This window comes from Hypanus sabinus, chromosome 8 (assembly GCF_030144855.1).
Source record: "Hypanus sabinus isolate sHypSab1 chromosome 8, sHypSab1.hap1, whole genome shotgun sequence".
Taxonomy (NCBI): domain Eukaryota; kingdom Metazoa; phylum Chordata; class Chondrichthyes; order Myliobatiformes; family Dasyatidae; genus Hypanus; species Hypanus sabinus.
In genome coordinates this window covers 72,038,103-72,062,811 of record NC_082713.1, presented here as the reverse complement: position 1 = coordinate 72,062,811, position 24,709 = coordinate 72,038,103, and the positions used below count along the sequence as shown (strand labels likewise).

Sequence of the window (24,709 nt, the reverse complement as noted above, 5' to 3'; positions counted from 1 at the left end):
TATTCTATCAATGCTTAATAAAATTATTGTGAAGCAACAAGTTTTGTGCTCCCTTTCCTGACTTCTGAAAGAACCTTGGATTAAAATCCAAAACGTAGCATTTTACACGCAAGCTGAATATGTAATCATTTTGTGATCACTCCTCTCAAATAGTCCTCCACATAGCAATCAACTTTTGTACTATTATGCACTACCAGGTTAAAATAACCTGTTCCCAATTGGTTGAACAGAGTATTCCACAAAGCTACCCAAAATAAACAATGAACATGCTTTTAAGAATATAGAACCACACAGCACAGGAACAGGACCTTCAATGCATGATATTGTGCCAAATTAAGATAATAATGCTTAATTACAGAGTATTCTTACCAAATTTATTTATCCAATTAAAGTCACCCACACAATGATTGCACAACCTTTCTCAGTGGATTGAATAATAAAAGAAAGACCAATGATACTCTGGTTGTTAGACACAATAATTTGAGATTAAAATCATAGAGGTATGCAGCTCAAATTTTATCAGACCCTGGTGAGATCTTAACAGGAATATTATGCGCAGGTCAAATCTGCCTCCCCAAGATCCAAATATATGTATGACAGAGAGTGTGCAGCAAATATTCATCTAAATGGTCTCTTGTGAACAATGAGCAAGATGTATGAGGAGGGATTAAACAGACTTGGTTTTGTAAATTTTTTGAAAGAACAGAGAGTTTTGAAATGTATATATCCTCCTCACTGACGATTAGCACTGGCACACGCCATGGGTGCGTGCTTAGCCCACTGCTCTACTCTCTACATACACATGACTGTGTGGCTAGGCATAGCTCAAATACCATCTATAAATTTGCTGACGATACAACCATTGTTGGTAGAATCTCAGGTGGTGACAACAGGGCGTACATGAGTGAGATATGCCAACTAGTGGAATGGTGCCGCAGCAACAAGCTGGCACTCAACGTCAGTAAGATGAAAGAGCTGATTGTGGACCTCTGGAAGGGTAAGACGAAAGAATACATACCAATCCTCATAGGAATCAGAAGGAGAGAGTGAGTAGTTTCAAGTTCCTGGGTGTCAAGATCTCTGAGCATCTAACCTGGTCCCAACATATTGATATATTTATAAAGAAGGCAAGACAGCAGCTATACTTCATTAGTAGTTTGAAGAGATTTGGCACATCAACAAGTACACTCAAAAACTTCTACAGATGTACTATGGAGAGCATTCTGACAGGCTGCATCACTATCTAGTATGGGGGGAGGGACTACTGCACAAGACTGAAAGAAGCTGCAGAGGGTTGTAAATCGAGTCAGCTCTATCTCGGGTACTAACCTACAAAATACCCAGAACATCTTTAGGGAGCGGTGTCTCTGAAAGGCAGCGTCCTTTATTAAGGACCTCCAGCACCCAGGGCATGCCTTTTTCTCACTATTACCATCAGGTAGGAGTTACAGAAGCCTAAAGGCAGACACTCAGCGATTCAGGAACAGCTTCTTCCCCTCTACCATCCGATTCCTGAATGGACATTGAACCCTTGGACACTACCTCACTTTTATTAATATACAGTATTTCTGTATTTTGCACATTTTTTAATCTATTCAACATACATACACTGTAATTGAGTTACTTATTTAATTATTATTATTTTTATTTTTTTTTTAATTCTGTTTTATATTATGTATTGCACTGAACTGCTGCTGCTAAGTTAACAAATTCCACATCACATGCCAGTGATAATAAACCTGATTCTGATTCTTTCAGGACTTGACTGTGTACATATGCAATTAATTTTTTTTTGATGTCATGTCTAGGTAAGGAGTTGGCCATTCAAAACTATGATTAACGTAAATTTCTTCACCCACAGATAGATAGGAAGTCTTTTAATTATCTATCTATTCTGCCTACTAAAAGCAATACTATTCAGGGAATGCAGGTATGGGATCTCGGTGCACCACAAGGAACTTCAGACTTGCACTTTATCAAATTGATACGAGATTCGTGTTACACGTGTGGTTCACAGCAAGTGCATAGGGAAGGTTTAAAAAAACTAGCAATAGCATCAGAGCATGAGAATAAAAGCCAATCAGCTTTACCCTACTGATTCACCATTAAAATGGCATGTTATCTTTACTTTTGTGCTGCTTCACTGCACCAACCCTGTATCCATTGATTCTTCTGTCAAAACATCTTCATCTCAAATTTGAATATATTCAATGACTGAGCCTTGACACACTTATCCGTACATAAATTCCAGTTTTAATTTTCAATAATTTGCAAAAGCTGACAACTGCTGATTCCACTTGTACCCCACTGATATTGCTGCTTCCAGATGGACCAGACTTCCACTACTGCTGCCTCCTTTGGGTAGCCACTGAGGTATTTGGGGAACTGTGAGAAAAAAACTATATTTTATTGATGCATGATGTTATAAGCAAAGCTTGCTTGCACAAGTGGCATTCCAATGACCTCGGTTCAATCCTCTCACAATATAATGGAGGCAAGTAATTTTACGAAACACCCTTGGGTCTCACCTATTGAGTTTACTATTTCATTGTTTTCTTCTACCACATCTCACAGCTTTGCAAAATTCCACGACCAATATTTATCCAATTACAGGTACATTTACGGCTAGTGATGACTTCCATTCTAGTGATTACTTAAGTTTTGCACATATTTGCACCCCTATTATGCCATACTCAGATATCCAGGCTAACCTAAATTTGCTAATACATGACAGAGACACGATAAAATTTAAGAAACAAAACAAAATAAAATGGAGCATTTATATCATTGAGATCCAACATCTATCGGGAGATCGCTTCACCAAGCACCTACACTCTGTCGGACAGAAAAGGCTGCATCTTCCAGTGGCCATCCATTTTAATTCCACTTCCCATTCTGATATATCTATCTATGGCCTCCTCCACTGTTGTGATGAGGCCCCATTTCGGTTGGAGGAACAACACCTTATATTCCATCTGCATAGCCTCCAATCTAATGGCATGAACATCGATTTCTCAAACTTCCAGAAATGGCCCCCCCACCCTTTTTCTCCTCACTCACTTTATCTCCTTGCTTGCCCATCACATCTCTCTGGTGTTCCTTCCCATTTTCTTTCTTCCATGACCTTCTGTCCTCTCCTATCAGACTCTCCCTTCTCCAGCGATATATCACTTCCACCAATCAATTTCCCAGCATTTTACTTCATCCCTCCCCCTCCGTTTCACCTATCATCTTGTGTTTCTCCCTCCTCTCCACCTCCCATCTCCCTCCCCTCCAACTCCCACCTTTTAACTCTGACTCCTGATCTTTTTTCCTCCAGTCCTGCTGAAGGGTCTTGGCCCGAAATGTTGACTGTACTCTTTTCTATTGATGCTGCCTGGCCTGTTGAATTCTTCCAACATTTTGTGTGTTGTTAAAATGGAACAATAAATTGAATTACTTTTTTGGAACTGGGAAATTGGTAGCACAACCAGCATTTAATGATATTCCTCAGAAATAGCAGAAAGACACCTTCTTAAACTTAAGAATCCTTCTGTAGACACAATGACATTTAAAATGTAATTGGAGGTATATTTGGGTTAGGACAGGTGAACAAGAATATAGGTCTAATACAGGAATACACGATTAGTGTAGAAAGTCATCATGATTAGCACAAACAAGGTGAGCTGAAAGGGCCAATTTGTATGTTGTATTTTTCTATGATTTTCTAATGAATGAATTAATGAATGCTTTACAGCCTCCTGAATGTTGCTGAAGCTGTACTCACCTGGGCAAGTTGACAGAATTCCCTAATACTCATAAATTATGCCCATGGACATGAACAACATGGCATCAGTCACTTAGCAAAACCTTTGACCTGCTCTTGTACACAGCATTTACCAATTGAATTGTTGCCAAATAATGATCCCCATGATGTTGATGGGGAATTCAACAACAACAATGGCATTGGATATCAAGGGTACATTGGTAAGCATGTTATTTGAAAGCAAATGCCCTTGACAGGTCTGTCAATGATATTTTCAATGATTTGATGATGAATTCTTGTTGAGCAACTGGGAGCTTATCTGAAATGAATTTGTTATTTTTGTGAACTGTACATACCTAGGTAATTCTTCAAGGAGGTTCTGAATATATTTTTGAATCATTTCATCTACCCACTCGTTAATCTCCTCCCATGACAGAGCTCAGAATAGAATGTCTGGTTGGGTATCAGGTGTCCAGTATGCAAATTATGTGTCCTAACCAACATAGCTCACTCAGTGCAACTGGAGCATCATTACTGAGAATGTTGTCCCTGGAGCAGGCACTGACATTAATTCACTTACATTTCCAGTAAATTTTAGATTTTGGAGGAACCGCTTGGGTGAGATATTTCCTTTTGGTAATTCCACTTCCAGACCAAGCTATCCAAACATCAGTATTCAAGCTTGCAACTACACTCCTTGAAGGCAAACCTCTAAGCCATCACTGACACCTCTACTGAACTCTTCCAGTTACTATCAATAAGACAAAACCTCCATTAAACGTCTTTCACTGCAGCATAATGTCTACTCACAATAAAGGTTAACAGCAAGACACTCAAAAACATGGACTACTTCTCATATCTATGAGGCCACCTGTGCTTGCACAACCTCTGATTGATTTGCGAAAAAGGTATTTGATCAAGATGGGAGACCAGGCACAAAACTCATAGTAATAAAAAACTAGGGCTTCCATTACTGCTTTATCCTCCAGCTCAGAGCACCTTCCATCCTATTGGTATGTCCATTCATAAGATCATCTTCTGGTGTCCAAGGTACTGTCACTATCTAACATGTCTTTCTCATTCCAACTTTCATAAATCACGAAGGACCCATTACCTCTGGGATATATATACTGGTTCACTATCAATATAACATATATAACTACAACAATTACAGCACAGAAATAGGCTATCTCAGCCCTTCTAGTCCGTGCCGAACACTTACTCTCACCTAGTCCCACCGACCTGCACTCAGCCTATAATCCTCCATTCGTTTCCTGTCCATATACCTATCCAATTTTACTTTAAATGATAATACCGAACTTGCCTCTACCACTTCTACTGGAAGCTCGTTCCACACAGCTACCACTCTGAGTAAAGAAATTCCCCCTCGTGTTACCCCTAAACTTTTGCCCCCAACACTCAACTCATGTCCTCTTGTTTGAATTTCCCCTAATCTCAATGGAAAAAGCCTACCCGCATCAACTCTATACCCCTCATAATTTTAAATACTTCTATCAAGTCCCCCCTCAGCCTTCTACACTCCAAAGAATGAAGACCTAACTTGCTCAACCTTTATCTGTAACTTGAGGCGCTGAAACCCAGGTAACATTCTAGTAAATCTTCTCTGTACTCTCTTTATTTTGTTGACATCTTTCCTATATTTCGGTGACCAGAACTGTACACAATACTCCAAATTTGGCCTTACCAATGCCTTGTACAATTTTAACATTACGTACATCCCAACTCCTATACTCAATGCTCTGATTTATAAAGGACAGCATACCAAAAGCTTTCTTCACCACCCTATCCACATGAGATTCCACCTTCAGGGAACTGTGTACCATTATTCCTAGATCACTCTGTTCTACTGCATTCTTCAATGCCCTACCATTTACCATGTATGTCCTATTTTGAATGTTACTACCAAAATGTAGCACCTCACACAATTCAGCATTAAACTCCATCTGTCATCTTTGAGCCCACTCTTCTAACTGGCCTAAATCTCTCTGCAAGCTTTGAAAACCTACTTCATTATCCACTATGCCACCTACCTTAGTATCATCGGCATACTTACTAATCAAATTTACCACCACATCATCCAGATCATTAATGTATATGACAAACAACATTGGACTCAATACAGATCCCTAAGGCACACCACTAGTCACCGGCCTCCAACCTGACAAACAGTTATCTACCACTACTCTCTGGCATCTCACATCCAGTCACTATTGAATCCATTTTACTACTTCAATATTAACACCTAACGATTGAACCTTCCTAACTAACCTGTGCTGAACCTTGTCAAAGGCCTTACTGAAGTCCATATAGATAACATCTACTGCTTTACCCTCGTCAACTTTCCTAGTAACCTCTTCAAAAAATTCAGTAAAATTTGTCAAACATGACCTTCCACACACAAATCCATGTTGACTGTTCCTAATCAGACCCTGTCTATCCAGATAATTATATATACCATCTCTAAGAATACTTTCCGTTAATTTACCCACCACTGACATCAAACTTACAGGCCTATAATTGCTAGGTTTACTCTTAAAACCCTTTTTAAACAATGGAACAACATGAGCAATACGCTAATCCTCTGGCACCATCCCTGTTTCTAATGACATTTGAAATATTTCTGTCCGAGCCCCTGCTATTTCTGCACTAACTTCCCTCAAGGTCCTAGGGAATATCCTGTCAGGACCCAGAGATTTATCCACTTTTATATTCCTTAAAAGCACCAGTACTTCCTCCTTTTTAATCATCATAGTTTCCATAACTTCCGTACTTGTTTCCCTTACCTTACACAATTCAATATCCTTCTCCTTAGTGAATACCAAAGAAAAGAAAATGTTCAAAATCTCTCCCATCTCTTTCAGTTCCACATATAACTGTCCACTCTGATTCTCTAAGGGACTAATTTTATCCCTCACTATCCTTTTGCTATTAATATGACTGTAGAAACCCTTTGGATTTATTTTCACCTTACTTACCAAAGCAACCTCGTATCTTCATTTAGCTTTTCTAATTTCTTTCTTAATATTCTTTCTACATTCTTTATATTCCTCGAGCACCTCAGTTACTCCATGCTGCCTATATTTATTGTAGATATCTCTCTTCTTCAGAACCAAGTTTCCAATATCCCTTGATCCATGGCTCTCTCAAACTTTTAACCTTTCATTTCAACCTAACAGAAACAAAAATTCTGTACCCTCAAAATTTCACCTTTAAATAACCTCCATTCCTCTATTACATCCTTCCCATAAGACAAATTTCCCAATCCGCTCCTTCTAATTCCTTTCGCATCTCCTCAAAGTTAGTCTTACTCCGATCAAAAATCTCAACCCTGGGTCCAGTCCTATCCTTCGTCATAATTATATTGAAACTAATGGCATTGTGATCACTGGACCCAAAGTGCTCCCCAACACATACGTCCATCACCTGACCTATCTCATTCCCTAAAAGGAGATCCAATACTGCCCCTTCTTTAGTCCGTAACTCTATGTATTTCTGCAAAAAACTATCATGCACACATTATCTTATATCATCCTTCCCATGGCTCCTTCCCATCACTACATTGCATACAAAATCTGATATTTTATCTTCTGTGGTCCAACCACTTAAAGGCTATAACACACATTCCTAGCAAAAATAATTAACTAGTTCCACTTAACTCAAAGCATTGGTACATTGGGTCAAGACCAAGGCAGATAGGGCAATGACTTTCTAAAAGACCGCTTACGTATTCTCTTCAAAGATTGCCACATCAACCAACAATTACAACAGATTGCTTTTGTTGCATGTTACCAATTAAAGTCATAAGATAACTGCACAGCTTGATTTCAGTTTTTAATACAAGGTGGCTCAACTAAATTTCCAGCTGGTCTCCTTTGAGAGCAATGAACATCTAGATTATCTAGAATGTGAAGCAGAAAAATTAGATGCACACAGATTGAGAAGGGAACATAATTTTGAAGTTGCAGCAATGGTAAAAGGTTATCTTGAACTTGGCACGGACATGTTATCCATAATTCGTTTGATGATTGAACATGAGCCAAGAAAAGAAACAAAATCATAGGCCAGAGAACAAACTATGACAAGGACTGAAAACAATAGTATTTGTCACAAGGACAAAAGAAAATATAAGCAGGCCACCTGGCCTCTTAAGCCTGCCATTCAATATGAACATTGGTAATCTTCTCCAGGCCTCAAGTCCACTCCATCCCAATATTTAGCAAAAGTATCTGTTCTGCCAATACTCTGCATTAACAAAATGTCTGACAATTTAAAAAGTAAAGTAGAGATCAAGAGAGAGGCTGACAAGCTAAGAACTGAGTATATGTGGCACACACATGAAAATGACATTTTCCTTAATGAAACGAGAACCAGAAGACAGTGCAGAACACAAGCATAAAGGCAATAATACCAATGCAGGAACCAAAACATAGAAAATACCTCTTTGGCCACGACTAGTTAAATAGTAGAAAACAACTTAGTCTAGTCATTCCCAGTTGTACAAAAGGCAAAGATGCAGGCAAAGCTAACATGTATAAAACAAAACACAGGACGTTCCTCTCATTATGAATTTGCTTTCTCTTTACAATTTAATTTATCTTGAATTTTCCCCCATAATCCACTGATTGTCCTTCAATTCCTTGTCCAAAAACTTTTTCAAAATTATTGTAAATTTGCTACCATTTCCCTTTCAGGTAATACATCTGAGACTAGAATATCAAGCTGAGTGCCTCTTATCTTTCTGTTCTATTTTTCCTTTGAAAAATAACCTTGGCCATGGAAAATATTTCCTCTTCTTTGTTCCATCAGAATTAAAGTATTGTAGATTCCTTAACAAGATTTATCTCATCCTTTTAGACTTAGTTTTTCCCCCTTAATCAAAATCATTTATCCACCATATCATGCTAGAAGGCCTTCACAATGTTCTCCAAGGTCTGGCTTTTTTTCTAAAAGGTGCTCTTCAGAATTAGCCAAGGTAATCTAATTGGATCCTACCCATGACTGAAGAGATTAAGCACAACTTCCTTGCTTTTTGACTTGTCCTGATATCTTCAAATCTCACAGTTTCCACAAACTCTTCATGCTATTCCTCCTATTTGCTCATGTTACACTTCACAGGAGGCTTCCATTTATGTTCTTGTGAAGCATATTACTGCATTTAAATTTAATTTGAGTTCACACCACACCTCTTTACATACATGTGCACTGAAATGAGCAGCAGTCCAAAAATTCAAACTCATGGCAAAAGTATCCTGAATCAACTCTTTGTGCTTTAATTTTTATTCATAGTATCTTTCAACAAAACCTAATCTTAATGCCAAATAAACAGTGTACTATCAAAAAGCTTTTAAAAGCTCTAACATACATCATTCTACAATCTACACCTATTTCCTCCAATACTTCAAAAATCTCAAATACAATTTTCTTTTCAACTACACTACAATTAACATGTTTTGCACCCTCCCCTTGCTTTTAAATAAAAATATCTTACTTTTCTAGATGTTCCATTACATACCCAACAGAAGACACATTCAACACAAAGATCCCAAAGGAAAGATGACACAGACAACTTGAACCAAGTTCTCGCAATGCAATCATAAAAATTGCATTTGTAATGTGTAATATCACCTGGGAAAGCAAAATAACCCAATCACAGTGACAACTAAACACAACCAAACCTAACCTGCCTCCTCAGAATGTCCTAATCAGTCCAGCTGAAGCAATGCTGGAAATGTCAAGGCCAAGCAGTAACTATGAAGATAAAACAAATGACGATTTTGTTTTTAAAACATCACTTCCACTGCCTTCATCCCTTCTATAACAACTTTCATCAACCATCTTTATGTGAAATGCCGATAACCACAACCATGGAGCATGGGAAGTCAACCAATATCTATACTCTGCACGGCCTCCAGAGCTTGTAAGCACGTATTTCACTGATCAGAATTCAAAGTAATATTTTTTTTTAAATTTAGGCTGACTATTTCAGTGTAACCTCAGGCATATTGATTCAGTGCTGTAAACGGGCATAACTACAACTTCAAATTTATGGTACGTCACAACAGGATGTGGAAACTATTGACTCCACTGACCTGTAGGTTTTACCCAAATAACCAAAAACCAGTTCTTGAGAATATAAAATACAGGATCAGGAATAGGCAACACAGCCACTTATCCTGCCCCAAAATTCAATATCATGGCTGAGTAGATCCGGGTCTCATCATCTTTTCTGTGCCAGTTCCCCAAAGCCCTTAATTTCTGATCTTTCAAAAAATATATTAACTTCTTACTAATAACACAAATAATTTAACCCTCATAACCCTCCAAGATAAAGAATTCCAAAGATTCACCACAATGTGTAAAAAGTTATTCCACACCTCAGTTTTATTTTTACCTTATGAATAATCTCACTGATTACATTCTCACTAGGTACAACAGCTTCTTATATCCATTTAGGATCTCATGTTTCAACAAGATTTCTTGTCATTCTTCCAAAGGATATAGATTGAATTTCTTTCTATTAGCTCCAACTTTATTTAATTGATTCATGGAGTGTTTGTTACCTTCAAGAAAGTGATGGTACAAAGTGAACTTACCAGTCCATTTTAAAAGGAAAAATTAAGAATCAAATTGTTGAGTTTTGAGACATTTGGAAGACAGGGTTAAACATGGAAAACTTCTCTCCCCAATGAATGCTAATACCCAGATGGATTTAACCAATCAATGCAACTTCATGATTCTGTATTTTTATTTTAAGAATTTTCAGTAGCCACCACTGGGATTTAATCATCACTCTATATCATTAGATCAGGTCTCCCCATCATTAATTCAACAACTATTCTATCGTACACCCTTTATCAAGTTTATCTCAAGTATATTCATATAATGTACATTGCTTGGCAGTATCAAATGCTGTCTAAATCATACAAATTTTGCACCCATTTCAGTCATTAGTCAGCTCCCACATCATACACTTGGCATCCACTGGTATCACTAACTCTGAGCACACCACCAGTATCTTAGGGACATAAATGTCCAGAAACAATGGACCAGCCACACAAATGTCACAGTGATCTGAGGTCAGAAGCTGATTTTGTGGCAAAATGTACTGAAGGTGGTTTATACTTGCACCAATGTTGTGCTCTCACATTAGAGAATGCAGACATTTAAGGTAGCATATAAACTATCAATCAAGTCGCTTTATCCTGGATAGTATTCAAGCTTCTGTTGTTGGTGGAGCTACATCCATCAAGGCAAATTGATATTATTCCACAATGCTTCCAATGTTTGCTTTGGATAATATTAAATTCCATTTCACAGCTCTAAGAAAACAAAATATGTGCATAATGTAAAACCTAGACATCATTCAGGTATGACCGAAAAGCAGAATGCCAGATTTCCAAGAGTCTAGTCATCTGCATTTGACATTACTAAAATGGAACCACACCATCAATAAGCTGGAATTACCAATGACTAGTTTGCCAAGTACCATGACTGCATGCTCAGTTCAAAAGGCGATATCCTCATGTGACAAGTAGTTTAGGAAACATGAAAATCCTTTGATCGTCCAGTCAAATCACACCCTCCACCTCTGCCATTGTTATGAAAGAAAAGTTAGTGACTAAACAATTGAAGTTAGCTGGACAGAGGAAATTGCCCCGAGGAACTCTTGCAGGGTTTCCTGAGGCCAAGATGAGTGACCTCCAACAAAGATTAACTTCCTTTCTGTTATGACAGTCCATTGGTGTTTTTTCCATGATGCCCAATTAGCTCAATTTTAATAGATCTCCTTAATGCAACTGGCCAGTTGATGGCAGTTACAGCAGCCTATTACCAAATTAAGCTGTTTGATCCAGGTCTGGACAGCGATTGTAATGACTTTAGCAAAGCCTGAAATAGGCACAGGTCAAAATCAAGTTTAATATCACTGGTCATTAGTTATTTTGTGGTAACAGTGCAGTGCAAGACATTAAAGTTACTGTAAGTTACAAAAAAAGTGGTGTTTCCTCAGCCAGCACATAATTCTCTGCAACTTCCACCATCTCCAACAGGATCCCACCATCAAACACACCTTTCCCTTCCCCCACTTTCTGCTTTCCACAGGGATTTCTCTTTTTATGACTCTTTTGTCCATTTGTCCCTCCCCACTGATCTCTCTCCTGGCACTTACCCTTGCAAGTGGAACAAGTGGTACACCTGCCCCTACACACTCTCTCCCTCACTACCATTCAGGACCTCAAACAGTCCTTCCAGGTGAGGCAACACTTCACCTGTGAGTCTGCTGGAGTCATATACTTTGTTCGCTGTATATCAGTGAGACCTGACATAGATTAGGAAACCACTTCGCCACTCTGTCCACCAGAAAAACCAGGATGTCTCAGTGGCCACATATTTCAATACAACTTCCCATTCCGAATTGTCAGTCCATAACCTGCTCCACTGCCGTGATGAGACCACGCTTAGATTGGAACAACACCTTATATTCCTCCAATCTGATGAACAATGATTTCTCGAACTTCCATTAATGTCCCCAGCCCACCTTCACCATTCCCCTTTCCATCTCTTACCTTATCTCCCTTGCCTGCTCATTGCCTCCTTCTAGTGCTCCTCCCCCTTTTCTTTCTTCCATTGCCTTCTATCAGACTCCCCCTTCTCCAGCCCTGTATCTTTTTCACCAATCCACATCTCAGCTCTTTACTTTATCCCTCCCCCTTCAGGTTTCACCCATCACCTTGTTTCTCTCTCCCCTCTATCCACCTTTTAAATCTACACCTCAACTTTTTTCCCCAGTTCTGACAAAGGGTCTCAGCCCAAAACATTGACTGTACTCTTTTCCACAGATGCTGCCTGGCTTGTTGAGTTCTTCCAGCATTTTGCGTGTGTTGAGTGCAAATGACAAATAATGAGGATCATTCAGAACTCTGGCGGCAGAGAGGAAGAAGCTATTCCTAAAATGTTAAGTGTCAGTCTTTAGGTTCCTGTACCTCCTCTCCAATGGTAATAAGAAGAGGGATGCCACGTTCTTGAGGCACCGCATTTTGCAGGTATCCTTGATGATTTTTTTTCTTGTCCTTCCTGTCAAGATAGCACCTGCGTATAATGCTCCCACAGTCTACATTTTCTGGACAGACCATGAAACCATATATTTCACTTCTTTTATATCTTTTACAGTTGCCTTCATCTTGAATGTGATTCTGCAACCGTTGGAGCCTGTGATTTGCAGCTTGGAGATCATTTGGGTGGTTCAGTCTCCATGAGAATTCCAGGAAGTAGAGGCAGCCTGTGCAAACTTCATGGCAAGAAGGCTGTGGGATGGCAGTGCAAGTTGATATTTGACTCTGTTTTGCCAGTAAAAATGAGGGCAATTGAAACAGTAAAGCAAATGTGGAATGCCAACACTAGCTGTTTGCCTTTTGATTGTCAGTGGGATTGTTCTGCTATCGGAGAGGAGAAACTGCCTTTTGACTGCTGGTGGTATCACTCTGCTGCCAGAGAGTGGAGAGGCTGCCACTGTGTCCAGAGAAAGTTACCCAGGTTTTCTGCGTTCTGGATATGGACTTGGACTGTGTACTTCTTTTTCCAAGAAGTCTTAGATATTTTTATATATTCTGTGTTTCATCTTTCTCGTTTTATATGTGTGTGGGGGGGAGGAGGGAGAGAAGAGATTTGGGGTTGACGTGCCTGTTCCATCTTTGTTCTTTTATTGTGCGGGAAGGGGACATTTGGAAGTTGATGATTGTGCTGCCTTTCTTAACTTCCTTAGTTTCGTGCCTATCCGGAGAAGAAGAATTTCAGAGTTGTACACTTTGATAATCATCAAACCCTTGAAACTTTGGTGCAGAGAACTGTACACATGATGGAGCTGGCTGTGTCTACAACCCTCTGCATTGGAGTCTCTATATCAGATAGTACTGCAATCAATCAGAATGCCCTCCACCATAAATCTATAGAAATTTGCGAGAGTCTTTGGTAACATTCCAAATCTCTTCAAACTCCTCATGAAGTATAGCCACTGGCATGCCTGCTTTGTGATTTCATCAATGAGTTGGGCCCAGTGAGCAAATATTTTGCTAAGTGACATATTCCAATACCCTAACAAGTATTAAGAGCATACTAACTGGATATACTGAATGCCCTGCTTATTGTAAATAGGACATACCAAGTTTCAATTTTATCAGGCATATTGTAATTGTAATATAACAGCATTGCTACAGGCCATCTCTAGCAATCTCCAGCACTGCAATTAAGGTTTTGTCTGGTCTCAATGTCCATCATATCCAGTGCCCCCAGGCATTTCTTATGTCATTGTGGAGTAATTCGACTTGCCTGGAGACTAGATTCTGTGATTGTAAGGGAGAAGTCAATATAGATCTTGCATTAAACATTTAAAGCAGTTAAAAATTTGAGTTTACTTGAACCTAAATGTTGGGTATTGTGCATGCTTTGGACACATTTTATAAATGTAACTTCTGCAAGCACGATGAGTTTCTGCAGACAGACGGCAAACACCATTTTTAGAAAATCTTATTCAGAGTCAAAATCAGAATTACTGTAGGTTTAATATCACTGGTGTATGTCATGAAATTTGTTGTTTTGTAGCAGTACACTGCAATACATAATAAAAAATAAATTACAAAATTACAATAAGAAAAATCAAGTTAAATAAGTAGTGCAAAAAGAGGGAGAAAATAGTGAGGTAGTGTACATGGGTTCATTGTCCATTCAGAAATGTGATGGTAGAGGGGAAGAAACTATTCCTGAAAAGTTCCATCAATATGTTGGGCCCAGGATAGATCTTCAGAGATGTTGATGCCAAGGAACTTGAAAGTGCTCATCCTTTCTACTTTTGATTGATCTCTCGATGAGGACTGCTGTGTGTTCCCTCAACTTTCCCATCCTGACATCTACAATCAATTCCTTAGTCTTAATGATGTTGAGTTCAAGGTTGTTGTTGCAACCCACTCAACCAGCTTTTCTACCTTGCTCCTGTACACCACTTAGATACCATCTGAAATTCTGCCAACAGTTGTGATATCAGCAAATTTACAGATGACATTTGAGCTGTGCCTAGCCATACAAGTGGTAGCTGTACAGCAGAGCAGAGCAATGCGTTAAGCACAGATCCTTCAGGTGCGCCAGTGTTGACTGACACTGAGATGTAATTTCTGGTCCACAATAACTGTGGTCTCCTAATGCAGTTGCAAAGGGAGGTACTGGGGCCCAGGCTTTGAAACTTGTTGATTAGAACTGTGGATATGATTGTGTTTAACACTGAGTTGTAATCAGTGAGCAGCAGCCTGACGTAGGTATTTCTATTATCCACGTGATCCAAGTCCGACTGGAAAGCCATTGAGATTGCCTATTGCTGCAATAGGTCTATTGCAGATGCAATCAGCGACAGGTCTAGGTCTTTGCTGAGGCAGGAGTTTATTCCAGCCATGACCAATCTCTCAAAGCATTTAATTGGAGTAGATGCGACTCCCACTGGGTCACAGTCATTGAGGCAGCTTACCCTGCTCTTCTTGGGCACTGGTATGATTGTCACCCTCTTGAATCAGGTGAGAACTTCAGACTGCAGCAGTGAGAGATTTGAAAATGCCCTTCAACACTCAAAACAGTTGGTTGGCACAGGTTTTCAGTGCCCTACTGACTTCAGCTTCCAGATAAAAGGGTCACCAGATGCTGTAGGGATTTGCACAGGTGTTTTATTCTCCCTTTCAAAGTGCATAAAAGGTGTTAAGTTCATATGAAAATGAAGAATCACAGACATTTATGATATTGGGTTTCACAATGTAAGTAGTAATGGCCTGCAAACCAGAATGGACGTACATCCAATTCTTCCTCTCACCTCAATCGGAATTGTTTTTTCACCTTTAACATACCTGGACTTGGTGATCAGTTCTGGATCACCAGTCTTGAGAACCATAGATCTAGCTCTCAGCAGACTATGACTCTCTTAGTTCATCCACAGACTTTGGTTTGGGCATGCTATTTGTGACATGCCCAATTATGACTGTTGTGCCGTATTCATTCAGACACCAAGCTGAATCCCTGAATACTGTTCAGTCCACAGACTCAAAGCACTCCTCCACCTCTCTTGATCATACCTTCTTGGTCCTCACAGCTACTACATCATCACAGTCGATGTGGGTGCAAATGTGCCACAGTAGTTGAGGCAGCTGGTATGATTGTCACCCTTGCAAAGGAACCTCCGACTGCAGCAGTGAGAGATTGAAGATGTCTTGAACACTCCTACCACTTCGTTGATTACAACTTTAAACTTAGTTGCTGGAGAAGAATGGCATTTGTAAGAGAGACTGGTGTGATGTCAAAAGTCACTCAGATCTCAGAAGCCAGCGGCTGCAACTGAAGATGAGCCCCTTGCACAAGACCTTGCACAAAAAGGGCATTTATGGATGAGTGGCAAGGAAGAACCCCTAGCTTTAAAAAAAAAAGCATATCCTATCAAAGACTTTGCAAAGCATCACTTGGGCACTACTGCAAAGATGTGCAAGAAGTTTGTCTGGTCAGATGAGACTAAAGTGGAACCTTTTGTTCTTAACACTAGTGGTACATGTGAGGTAAATCCAATATTGCACATCAGCCAGGTAACACTTGCTACCATCAAGTGTGATGGAGTTAGCATGTTATGAGGATGCTTTTCAGCAGCAAGGACTGGAAATCTGGTCAGGACTGATTGGAAGATGAATGTTGTGAAAAATAGAGAGACGCTAGATAAAAGCCTGCTATCCTCGGCTAGAAAACTTAAACTGAGGAGGAAGTTCATCTTTAAATAGGACAACAACCCAAAGCACACTGCCAGAGCAGCCATGGAGTGGCTTCAAATGAAGGATGTTGAAGTCCTTGAGTAGCACAGCCTGAGTCCTGAACTTAACGCAATCAAATACCTCTGACAAGATAGCAAGATTGCTGTGCACTGCCGCTCCCCAATTAACCTGGCACAGCTTGAGCAAAAATATATATATTTTTTTAAACTTTATTGAAATGCAGCACAGATCAGGCCCTTCAAGCAGCGCCAGCCTGTAATCCCCCGATCTAATCCAAGCCTAACCATGAGACAATTTACAATGACTAATTAACCTATCAACCTGTACATCTTTGGACTGTGGGAGGAAACCCACGCAGTCATGGGGAGAACATACAAACTTCTGAAAGCAACAGTGGGAATTGAAGCCAGGTCACTGGTACTAAGTAGCAGTACTCAGTACTGGTACTAAGTAAACATTGTACTAAGCAGTACGCTACCATACTACCACCACACTACGGTACTGCCCAAGGAAAAATGGGCAAATCTTGCTCCATCACCTTGTGCAAAGGTGATGGTCTTATCCAAAAAGTCTACCGACTGTAATAGTTGCGAGAGGTGGTTCAACTAAGTACTGAGCAAAAGGGAATGAATACTTTTGAACTGCTGACACTTGTTTCTGAATTTTAATTTTTCATGGTTTACAATTTTCCCTGTTCTTTTGGGCACCACGAAGAAAAAATAAAAATTCTCAGTTAATTGATCTCAGGCTCTGAGGCTTATGTCAGGCTGTCTTTCAGGAGGGTGAACACTCGCAAGGCTGCAGGGCCTGATGGAATACATGGTATGGTTCTGAAAACCTGTGACAACCAACTGGCGGGGATATTTAAAAACATTTTCAAGCTCTCACTGCTACAGTTGGAAGCTCCCACCTGCTTCAAAGGGGCAGCAGTTATACCAATGCCCAAGATCAGCATGAGCTGCCTTAACAACCATCATCCAATAGCACTCACATCTACAGTGATGAAATGCTTTGAGAGGTAGGTCATGGCTAGAATCAACACCTATTTCAGGAAGGATGTGGACTCACTGCAATTTGCCATCACCACAATAGGTCTGCAGCAGACATGATCTCAATGGCTCTCCACACAGCCTTGGATCACCTGGACAATGCAAATACCTGTGACAGGATGCTGTTTATTGCCTATAGCACCATCATTCAGAATCAGGTTTATTACCACCGGCATGTGATGAGAAATTTGTTGACAGTAGCATCAGTTCAATGCAATACATAATCTAGCAGAGAGATAAAAATGATAATAAAATAAAACATAATAATAAACAAGTAAATCAATAGATTTGAATAAGTTTAAAAAATGTGCAAAAACAGAAGTACTATACATTAAAAAAAAAGTAAGGTAGTGTCCAAAGCTTCAATGTCCATTTAGGAATCGGATGGCAGAGGGGAAGCGGTTCCTGAATCGCTGAGTGTGTGCCTTCAGGCTTCTGAATCTCCTACCTGATGGTTCTCCTACCTCCTACAGTCCCCATCGAAAAGCTATAGCGCTTGGGCTTCTGTACCTTCCTCTGCAAATGGATTCTTGACTTCCTAACCAAAAGACTACAATCTGTGCAGATTGAAAATAGTATCTCCACCTAGCTGGCAATCTACACTGGCATGACACAGGGATATATGCTTAGCCCACTGCTCTAACTTCTCTACACCCATGACTGTGTGGCTAGGCATTGCTCAAGTGCCATCTGTAAATTTGCCGAATTCAAAACAATTGTTGGTATAACTTCAGATGGTGACGAAATGGTGTACAGGAGCAAGATATGAAAGCTAGTTGAGTGCACCCTTGCACAACAACCTTGCACTCAACGTCAGCAAGACCAAAGAGCTAAATACAGACTTCAGGAAGGGCAAGACAAGGGAACACAAACCAATTCTCATAAAGGGATCTGGAAGGGAGAAAGTGAGCAATTTCAAGTTCCTGGCTGTCAATATCTCTGAGAACCTAACCTGGATGCAACATATTGATGTAGCTACAAAGAAGTTAAAACAGCGACATTAGGAGCTGGAGTAGATTTGGTTTGTCAACTTGAAAACTTCTACAATTGCACTGTGGAGAGCATTCTGACTGACTGCAGCACCGTCCGGTTTCAGGGGGAGGGGAGCCTACAGCACAAGATCAAAGTAAGCTGCAGAAACTTGTAAAATTAGTCAGCTCCATCATGGGTACTAGCCTCCGCAGTATCCAAGAAGCAGTGCCTTAGGAAGGCGATGTCCATCATTAAGGATCCCCACCACCTAGGGCATGCCCTCTTCACACTGTTACCATCAAGAAGGATGCACAAAAGCTTGAAGGCACACAGCAGTAAAGGGACAGCTTTTTCCCCTCTGCCATCTGATTTCTAAATGGACTTTCTAAACTTATCAATCACCCCTGCTGTGGACACTTTCTGGAGGTCCAAATCCGTATGCTCCACAATCACTGGACTAAATGTGTAAATGTAGGAGGGGACTATGTTGAAAATTAAATGTGCTAGGTTTTCTAAAATTGACCCCTTCTACCTTAGGCCACGAACTTATCACTCCTCATACTGCACACATATATTTAAGCCAATTCAGTCTTTTCCCTCTATTTTTAATCATTTTTATCATGTATTTTGTTGTACTGCTACTGTAAAGTTAATAAATTTCATGACATATAGCAGTGATACTAAACCTGTTTCTGATATCTCTGGTTTCTACTACTCATTTATGTGAACAAAGGATTGGGAGCTGAATACTTTTACTGTAGCTAACACAGTCCTACATTTTGTCTAAAAAATCATATATGCTTAAATTATTTTAATTAAATTTCACATATTGTAAGGACCTACAAATAGACATCATTTATTATGAAAATGTATTGAATTGTTCTGAAATCCCTGCAATTTCACACCTTTTACCAATGATTGGTCTTCAAAGTTTAAAGCAAATTTGTTATCAAAGTACATATGTTACCATACACTAGCTTGATATTCATTTTCTTGTAGGTATTGTCAAGAAATATAACACGATTTATGAATAAGCCATAGATTAACCAAAGATTGTCAAACCACCAATATAAAAAAGACAAACTGTGTAAAGAAATTGAAAGACTGAGAACATGAGTTTAAAGAGTCCTTGACAGTGAGTCTGTAGGCCACAGAATCAGTTCAGAGTAACAGTGACTGAAGTTAACCATGCCAATTCAAGAATCTGATAGACGTAAGGTAATAATGGTTTCTGAATCTGGTGGTGTTGGACTCAAGGCTTTTGTCTGATATTGTACAGTATATAAATATGGTCATGTAACAATAGCTTATCATTAACAAGGTTCCATTCATTTTACAAAAATAACCTTTCTTGAATTATTGTGACTCACACGAAACAGCCCTCAAGCCAGCAGTCATCAGCAAGCCCCTTTTCACTACCCTAAAGAAATGCATACACTTCTGAAAAATGCTTCAAATTAAGGACATAGCCTCAGGATAGATTTGCATTCAGATGAAAGAAAAGGGGGAATTCTTTCTCTGGAACTCTTTCAAAAATGCCAAAAATCACAATAGTCATTATCTTGCCAAAAAATGGACCAAGCTTGAGGAAACCATGTATTGTCCAGTTTACATTTATGTCCTTATGCAACCTTACATTTCCCAACAAACATCAACTATTTAAGCTTATGTCAAAGATACCCATTTCACTGAATACCAATTGCAAATAAACAGCAATAAATGCAATTTATTATTAGACCATATTGTTTTTAAAAATAGATCAATAATTTTAAACTTATAGGTTCCAACAGAAACACAATCTATAATATTCTCCTGATGAAAGGCTCAATCCAAAACATTAACTGTTTCTCTTTCCACAGATGCTGCCAGACGTACCTAGGAACGTCTGTTTTTGTTTCCATCATCAGAAGCCAACTTTTATTTTTATTAATTGTCGCCAGCAGAATCTAAGAGACACTTCTCTGTAGTTCCTATGTTAGAAGTAATGTGTTCAAAAATACAGCAGATACAATACCACTGTTTAGGGTAATGTAATCCAAATAAATGTAAACAAGTGTTGGAAAAACTTCGATTAGGCAAATCAGGTTGATGACCTGAAATATTAACCCTTTCCCTCCATAAATGCTCAGATTTTTTTTGTTTTACATCATAGTTTCAGCAGCTGCAGATTTAAAGTTCAATTCATTCAATTATCCACTTCACTGAAATTTAGGATTAAGTGTTTTCTACATCTGCTGAAAAGTTCCACAACGCCAGCGACAGTGGACAACTTAAAATCCCGGGTGTAAAAAAGCGTATTGTGTAAACAAACCATACGCAAATTTTTCAATCTATAAAACGCTGCTAAAGGTACTATCCAAATTGACGAGAAATGGGAGGAGAAAGAGGAAGGGGAAGAAAACAAGTTAATTTATGCTATTCCTAGTTCCTGATTACAGCACGGATGACGAGTGATGTTTAAAATAATCTATATTTCGCGCTCCCAAGGTAATAAGGAAGCTGGCTTCACCCCCAAGGCCGACGGATGGCAGCTATTGTTTCTCAAATACTGAAGTGTACCGTACTCCAGGCATCACCGTTACCCGCACCGTTACATCTGACACTGACGCCGTTCGCTGCGCATCTTACGCTGGTTCGAGGTTGCAAGGTTTTGTCTGTCCCGGGAGGGAAAAGGGCTCCTTTGTTATCCAAGGCTGCATTAAAGGGCCGGCTCGGCCCGGGGAGGGAATGAGGAAGAGGGAGGGGAAGTGCGAGGAACCCACCTGCCTGCACCGTATCTGTCAAATCGTAGTTGACGGCAGGGAACTCCTTAAGCTTCCGCCCGCTTAGATTGAGAATCCCCGAATGAACAGCCTCCTCCAGCACCCTTTCCAGGCTGCGGTTCAGCTGCGTTGACGGAACAGCGGTCCTCGAGTACCAAGGCTGGTGCCCACCCAAGCCCGCCGCCATTTCTCTCCCAATTGTATAGAACGGCCTCCCGCGCAGCCACCACTGCGCACGCGCGGCAGGCAAACGCATTCCCCGCCCAGCGGGCCCGCGAGGGGCGGGTCCAGAGCCGAGCCCATTGGTCATCTGATTCAAATGGGTGGGCACTCAGGCGGGCGCTCGTGCTGACGTCACGCCCCGGCCCTGATTGACAAGGGACCGCTCAGGCCGGAGCCCGAAGGTCAGATGGAGGGGCCATAGCGCCAATTTTTCAGTGATATTAAACCTGCTTCTGAAATTTTCTGTCGATCTGAAGATGTGCTTTCTTTGATAAATACCTTGCGTTCTCCTGAAGCTATTGTATTATTTATCTTAACTTTGAAGTTCCCAGACTCTTGTCAAAATCTCAAATTAGCACCTAATCTCAACGCTCCTAAAATGTGTATTACCAACAGCAGGCACCTTCAGGCATTAGAAGGATAAACGTCCTTTCCTTAAAATTCTCCAAATCTTTTGGAAGGTTAAGCAAACAAAACATCTTCTTGCAGGCCAAAAATTCCCACAATTAAGAAGGCCCTGCATAAACTCAGATGTGTCCACTGGGAATATTGTGCCCAACACTATATTCCCACAACATTTTATTCCAATTTGTCAGAGCAAGAGATTACGAGACGATCAGGGGAAGAGATTCAACAATTCAAAACTTACATAGGTAAAAATAAAACAATTATCTATTGATTCTTGGGAATCTTGACCCTAAGAACACCAATTGAGACCATTTGAGATGGCAGTGACCACTTTAACCCAAGCATCACAAAGATTAATAATTGTGCAAGGAGGGCACCGCTTTACAAACAACTCACTCACCTACCTTGTCTAGCATCTTCTGCCAATCTGTTGAACTTCCTTGCTGCTTCTACATTGGCTCCATTAGTTTTCTCAAAACAAGTGTACATAACTGATCCTGAATTCTGGTTCAATCAACCAGAATTTGAAACAGAACCATCAATGTATAGGAGATCAAAGACCACCGGCCCTGGCAACGACCAGCAATTGAAGGTGACCTTTGCATAAAAGTAGAAACAAATGGAGATTGCTGTGTTTACTTTTGACTTCTCAAGACTGTCCATCATGTTTTCCCACAACTATTGAGGTGCCTGATGTTTGAACTTCAGACAACCTTAGTCTAATTCCTATGCTCAAAAGCAACAATTGCTCATAAACTCTTTGAAGATCAGATTTTTCTTGCATTGACAAAGCAAATGCTCTAGTTATAAACCAATAATATTTCTATTACAAACAAGAGAAAAACTGCAGATGCTGGAAATCCAAGCAATACACACAAAATGCTGGAGGAACTCAGCAGGCCAGGCAGCATCTATTGAAATGAGTCCAGTCAACTTTTCAAGCTAAAACCCTTTGGCAGGATTGGAGAAAAAATGCTGACGAGTGAACTTAAAAGGTGGGGGAGGGAGGCGAGAGAGAAACTCAAGGTGATAGGTGAAACCTGGAGGGGGAGGGATGAAGTAAAGAGCTGGGAGGTTGATTGGTGAAAACGACAGAAGGCCATGGAAGAAAGAAGAGGAGCACCAGTGGGAGGCGATGAGGAAATAAGGTGAGAGACAAAAAAGGGGATGGGAAATGGTGAAGTGGGAGAGGAGAGGTGGAGGCATTACTGGAAGTTTGAGAAATTGATATTCTTGTTATTAGGTTGGAGGCTACCAAGATGGAATATAAGGTGTTCCTCCAACCTAAGTGTGGCCTCATCACAACAGTGGACGAGGCCATGAATGGACATACTGGAATAGAAGTGGGAAGTGGAATTAAAATGGGTGGCCGCTGAGAGATCCCACTTCTTCTGGCAGATGGAGCATAGGTGTAGGCGAAGCGGTCTCCCAATCTACGTCAGGTCTCACTGATATACAGGAGGCCACACTGTGAGCACTGAAGACAGAATATGACCCAAACAGGCTCGTAAATGAAGTATCGCCTCACCAGGAAGAGCAGTTTAGGGCCCTGAAGGGTTATAAGGGAGGAGGTGCAGGGGCAGGTGTAGCACTTGTTCCACTTGCCAGGAGGGAGATCAGTGTGGAGGGACGAATGGACAAGGGAGTTGTGTAGGAAGTGATTCCAAAGTATTTTACATCAGTCCTCATTTAGGAAGACACTAGCAGAATGGTGGAAGTTCAAAGGTGTCAGGGATCATGAAGTGTGTGAAGTTTCCATAACTATAGAGAAGGTACTTGGGAAACTGCAAGGTCTGAAGGTACCTAAGTCACCTGAACCAGGTGGTGCACACCCCAGCGTTCTGAAAGAGTTGGCTGAAGAGACTGTGAAGGCATTAGTAATCATCTTTGAAGAACCAATAGTTTCTGGAATAGTTCTGGAAGACTGGAAAATTGCAAATGTCACTCCACTCCTCAAGAAGGAAGAGAGGCAGAAGAAAAGAAAACATAGGTCAGTTAGTGGGACCTCAGTGGTTGGGAAGATGTTGGAGCCAATTATTAAGTATGAGCTCTCAAGGTACTTGGAGGCACATGATAAAAGAAGCCATAATTAACATGGTTTCCTCAAGGGAAAATATTGCCTGACAAATCTGCTGGAATTCTTTGAAGAAATAACAAAAAGGATAGACAAAGGATAACCAATTGATGCTGTGTACTTGGATTTTCAAAAGGCCTTTGTCAAGGTGCCACACATGAGTTTGCTTAACAAGCTACAAGCCCATGGTATCACTAGAAATACTCTAGCATGGATAAAGCAGTGGCTGGTCGGCAGGAGGCAAAGTGTGGGAATAAAGGGAGCCTTTTCTTATTGGTTGCTGGTGACTAGTGGTATTCCACAAGGGTCTATGTTGGGACTAATTCTTTTTTACGTTATATGTCTATGACTTGGATGATGGAATCGATGGCTTTGTTGCAAAGTTTGCAGACAATATGAAGATAGCTAGAGGGCAGGTAGATTTGAGGAAGTAAGAGGCTACAGATCGACAGACAGATTAGGAAAATGGACAAAGAAATGGGAGATGGAATACAGTATCGGGAAGTTTATGGTCATGCACTTCAGTAGAGGAAATTAAAGGAATGACTATTTTCTAAATGGAGAGAAAATGCAAAAACCTGAGGTGCAAAGGGACTTAGGGGTTCCTGTGCAGGATTCCCTAAAGGTTAATATGCAGGTTAAGAATATGGTGAGGAAGGCATATGCAATGT

General features: G+C 40.3%; 1 protein-coding gene across 3 annotated transcripts in view; it reads right to left on the bottom strand.

The window, feature by feature from the left end:
- The window catches only part of lrch2 (leucine-rich repeats and calponin homology (CH) domain containing 2), a 180,439-nt gene extending 158,892 nt beyond the window's left edge, over window positions 1-21,547 (bottom strand). For all 3 annotated transcript variants that reach the window (XM_059977329.1, XM_059977330.1, XM_059977331.1), the window contains exon 1: window positions 21,335-21,547. In XM_059977329.1, coding sequence (XP_059833312.1) covers window positions 21,335-21,521 — 187 coding nt within the window. In that variant the 5' untranslated portion in view covers window positions 21,522-21,547. The remainder of the gene's footprint in view (window positions 1-21,334) is intronic.
- Between the last annotated feature and the right edge of the window lie 3,162 nt (window positions 21,548-24,709).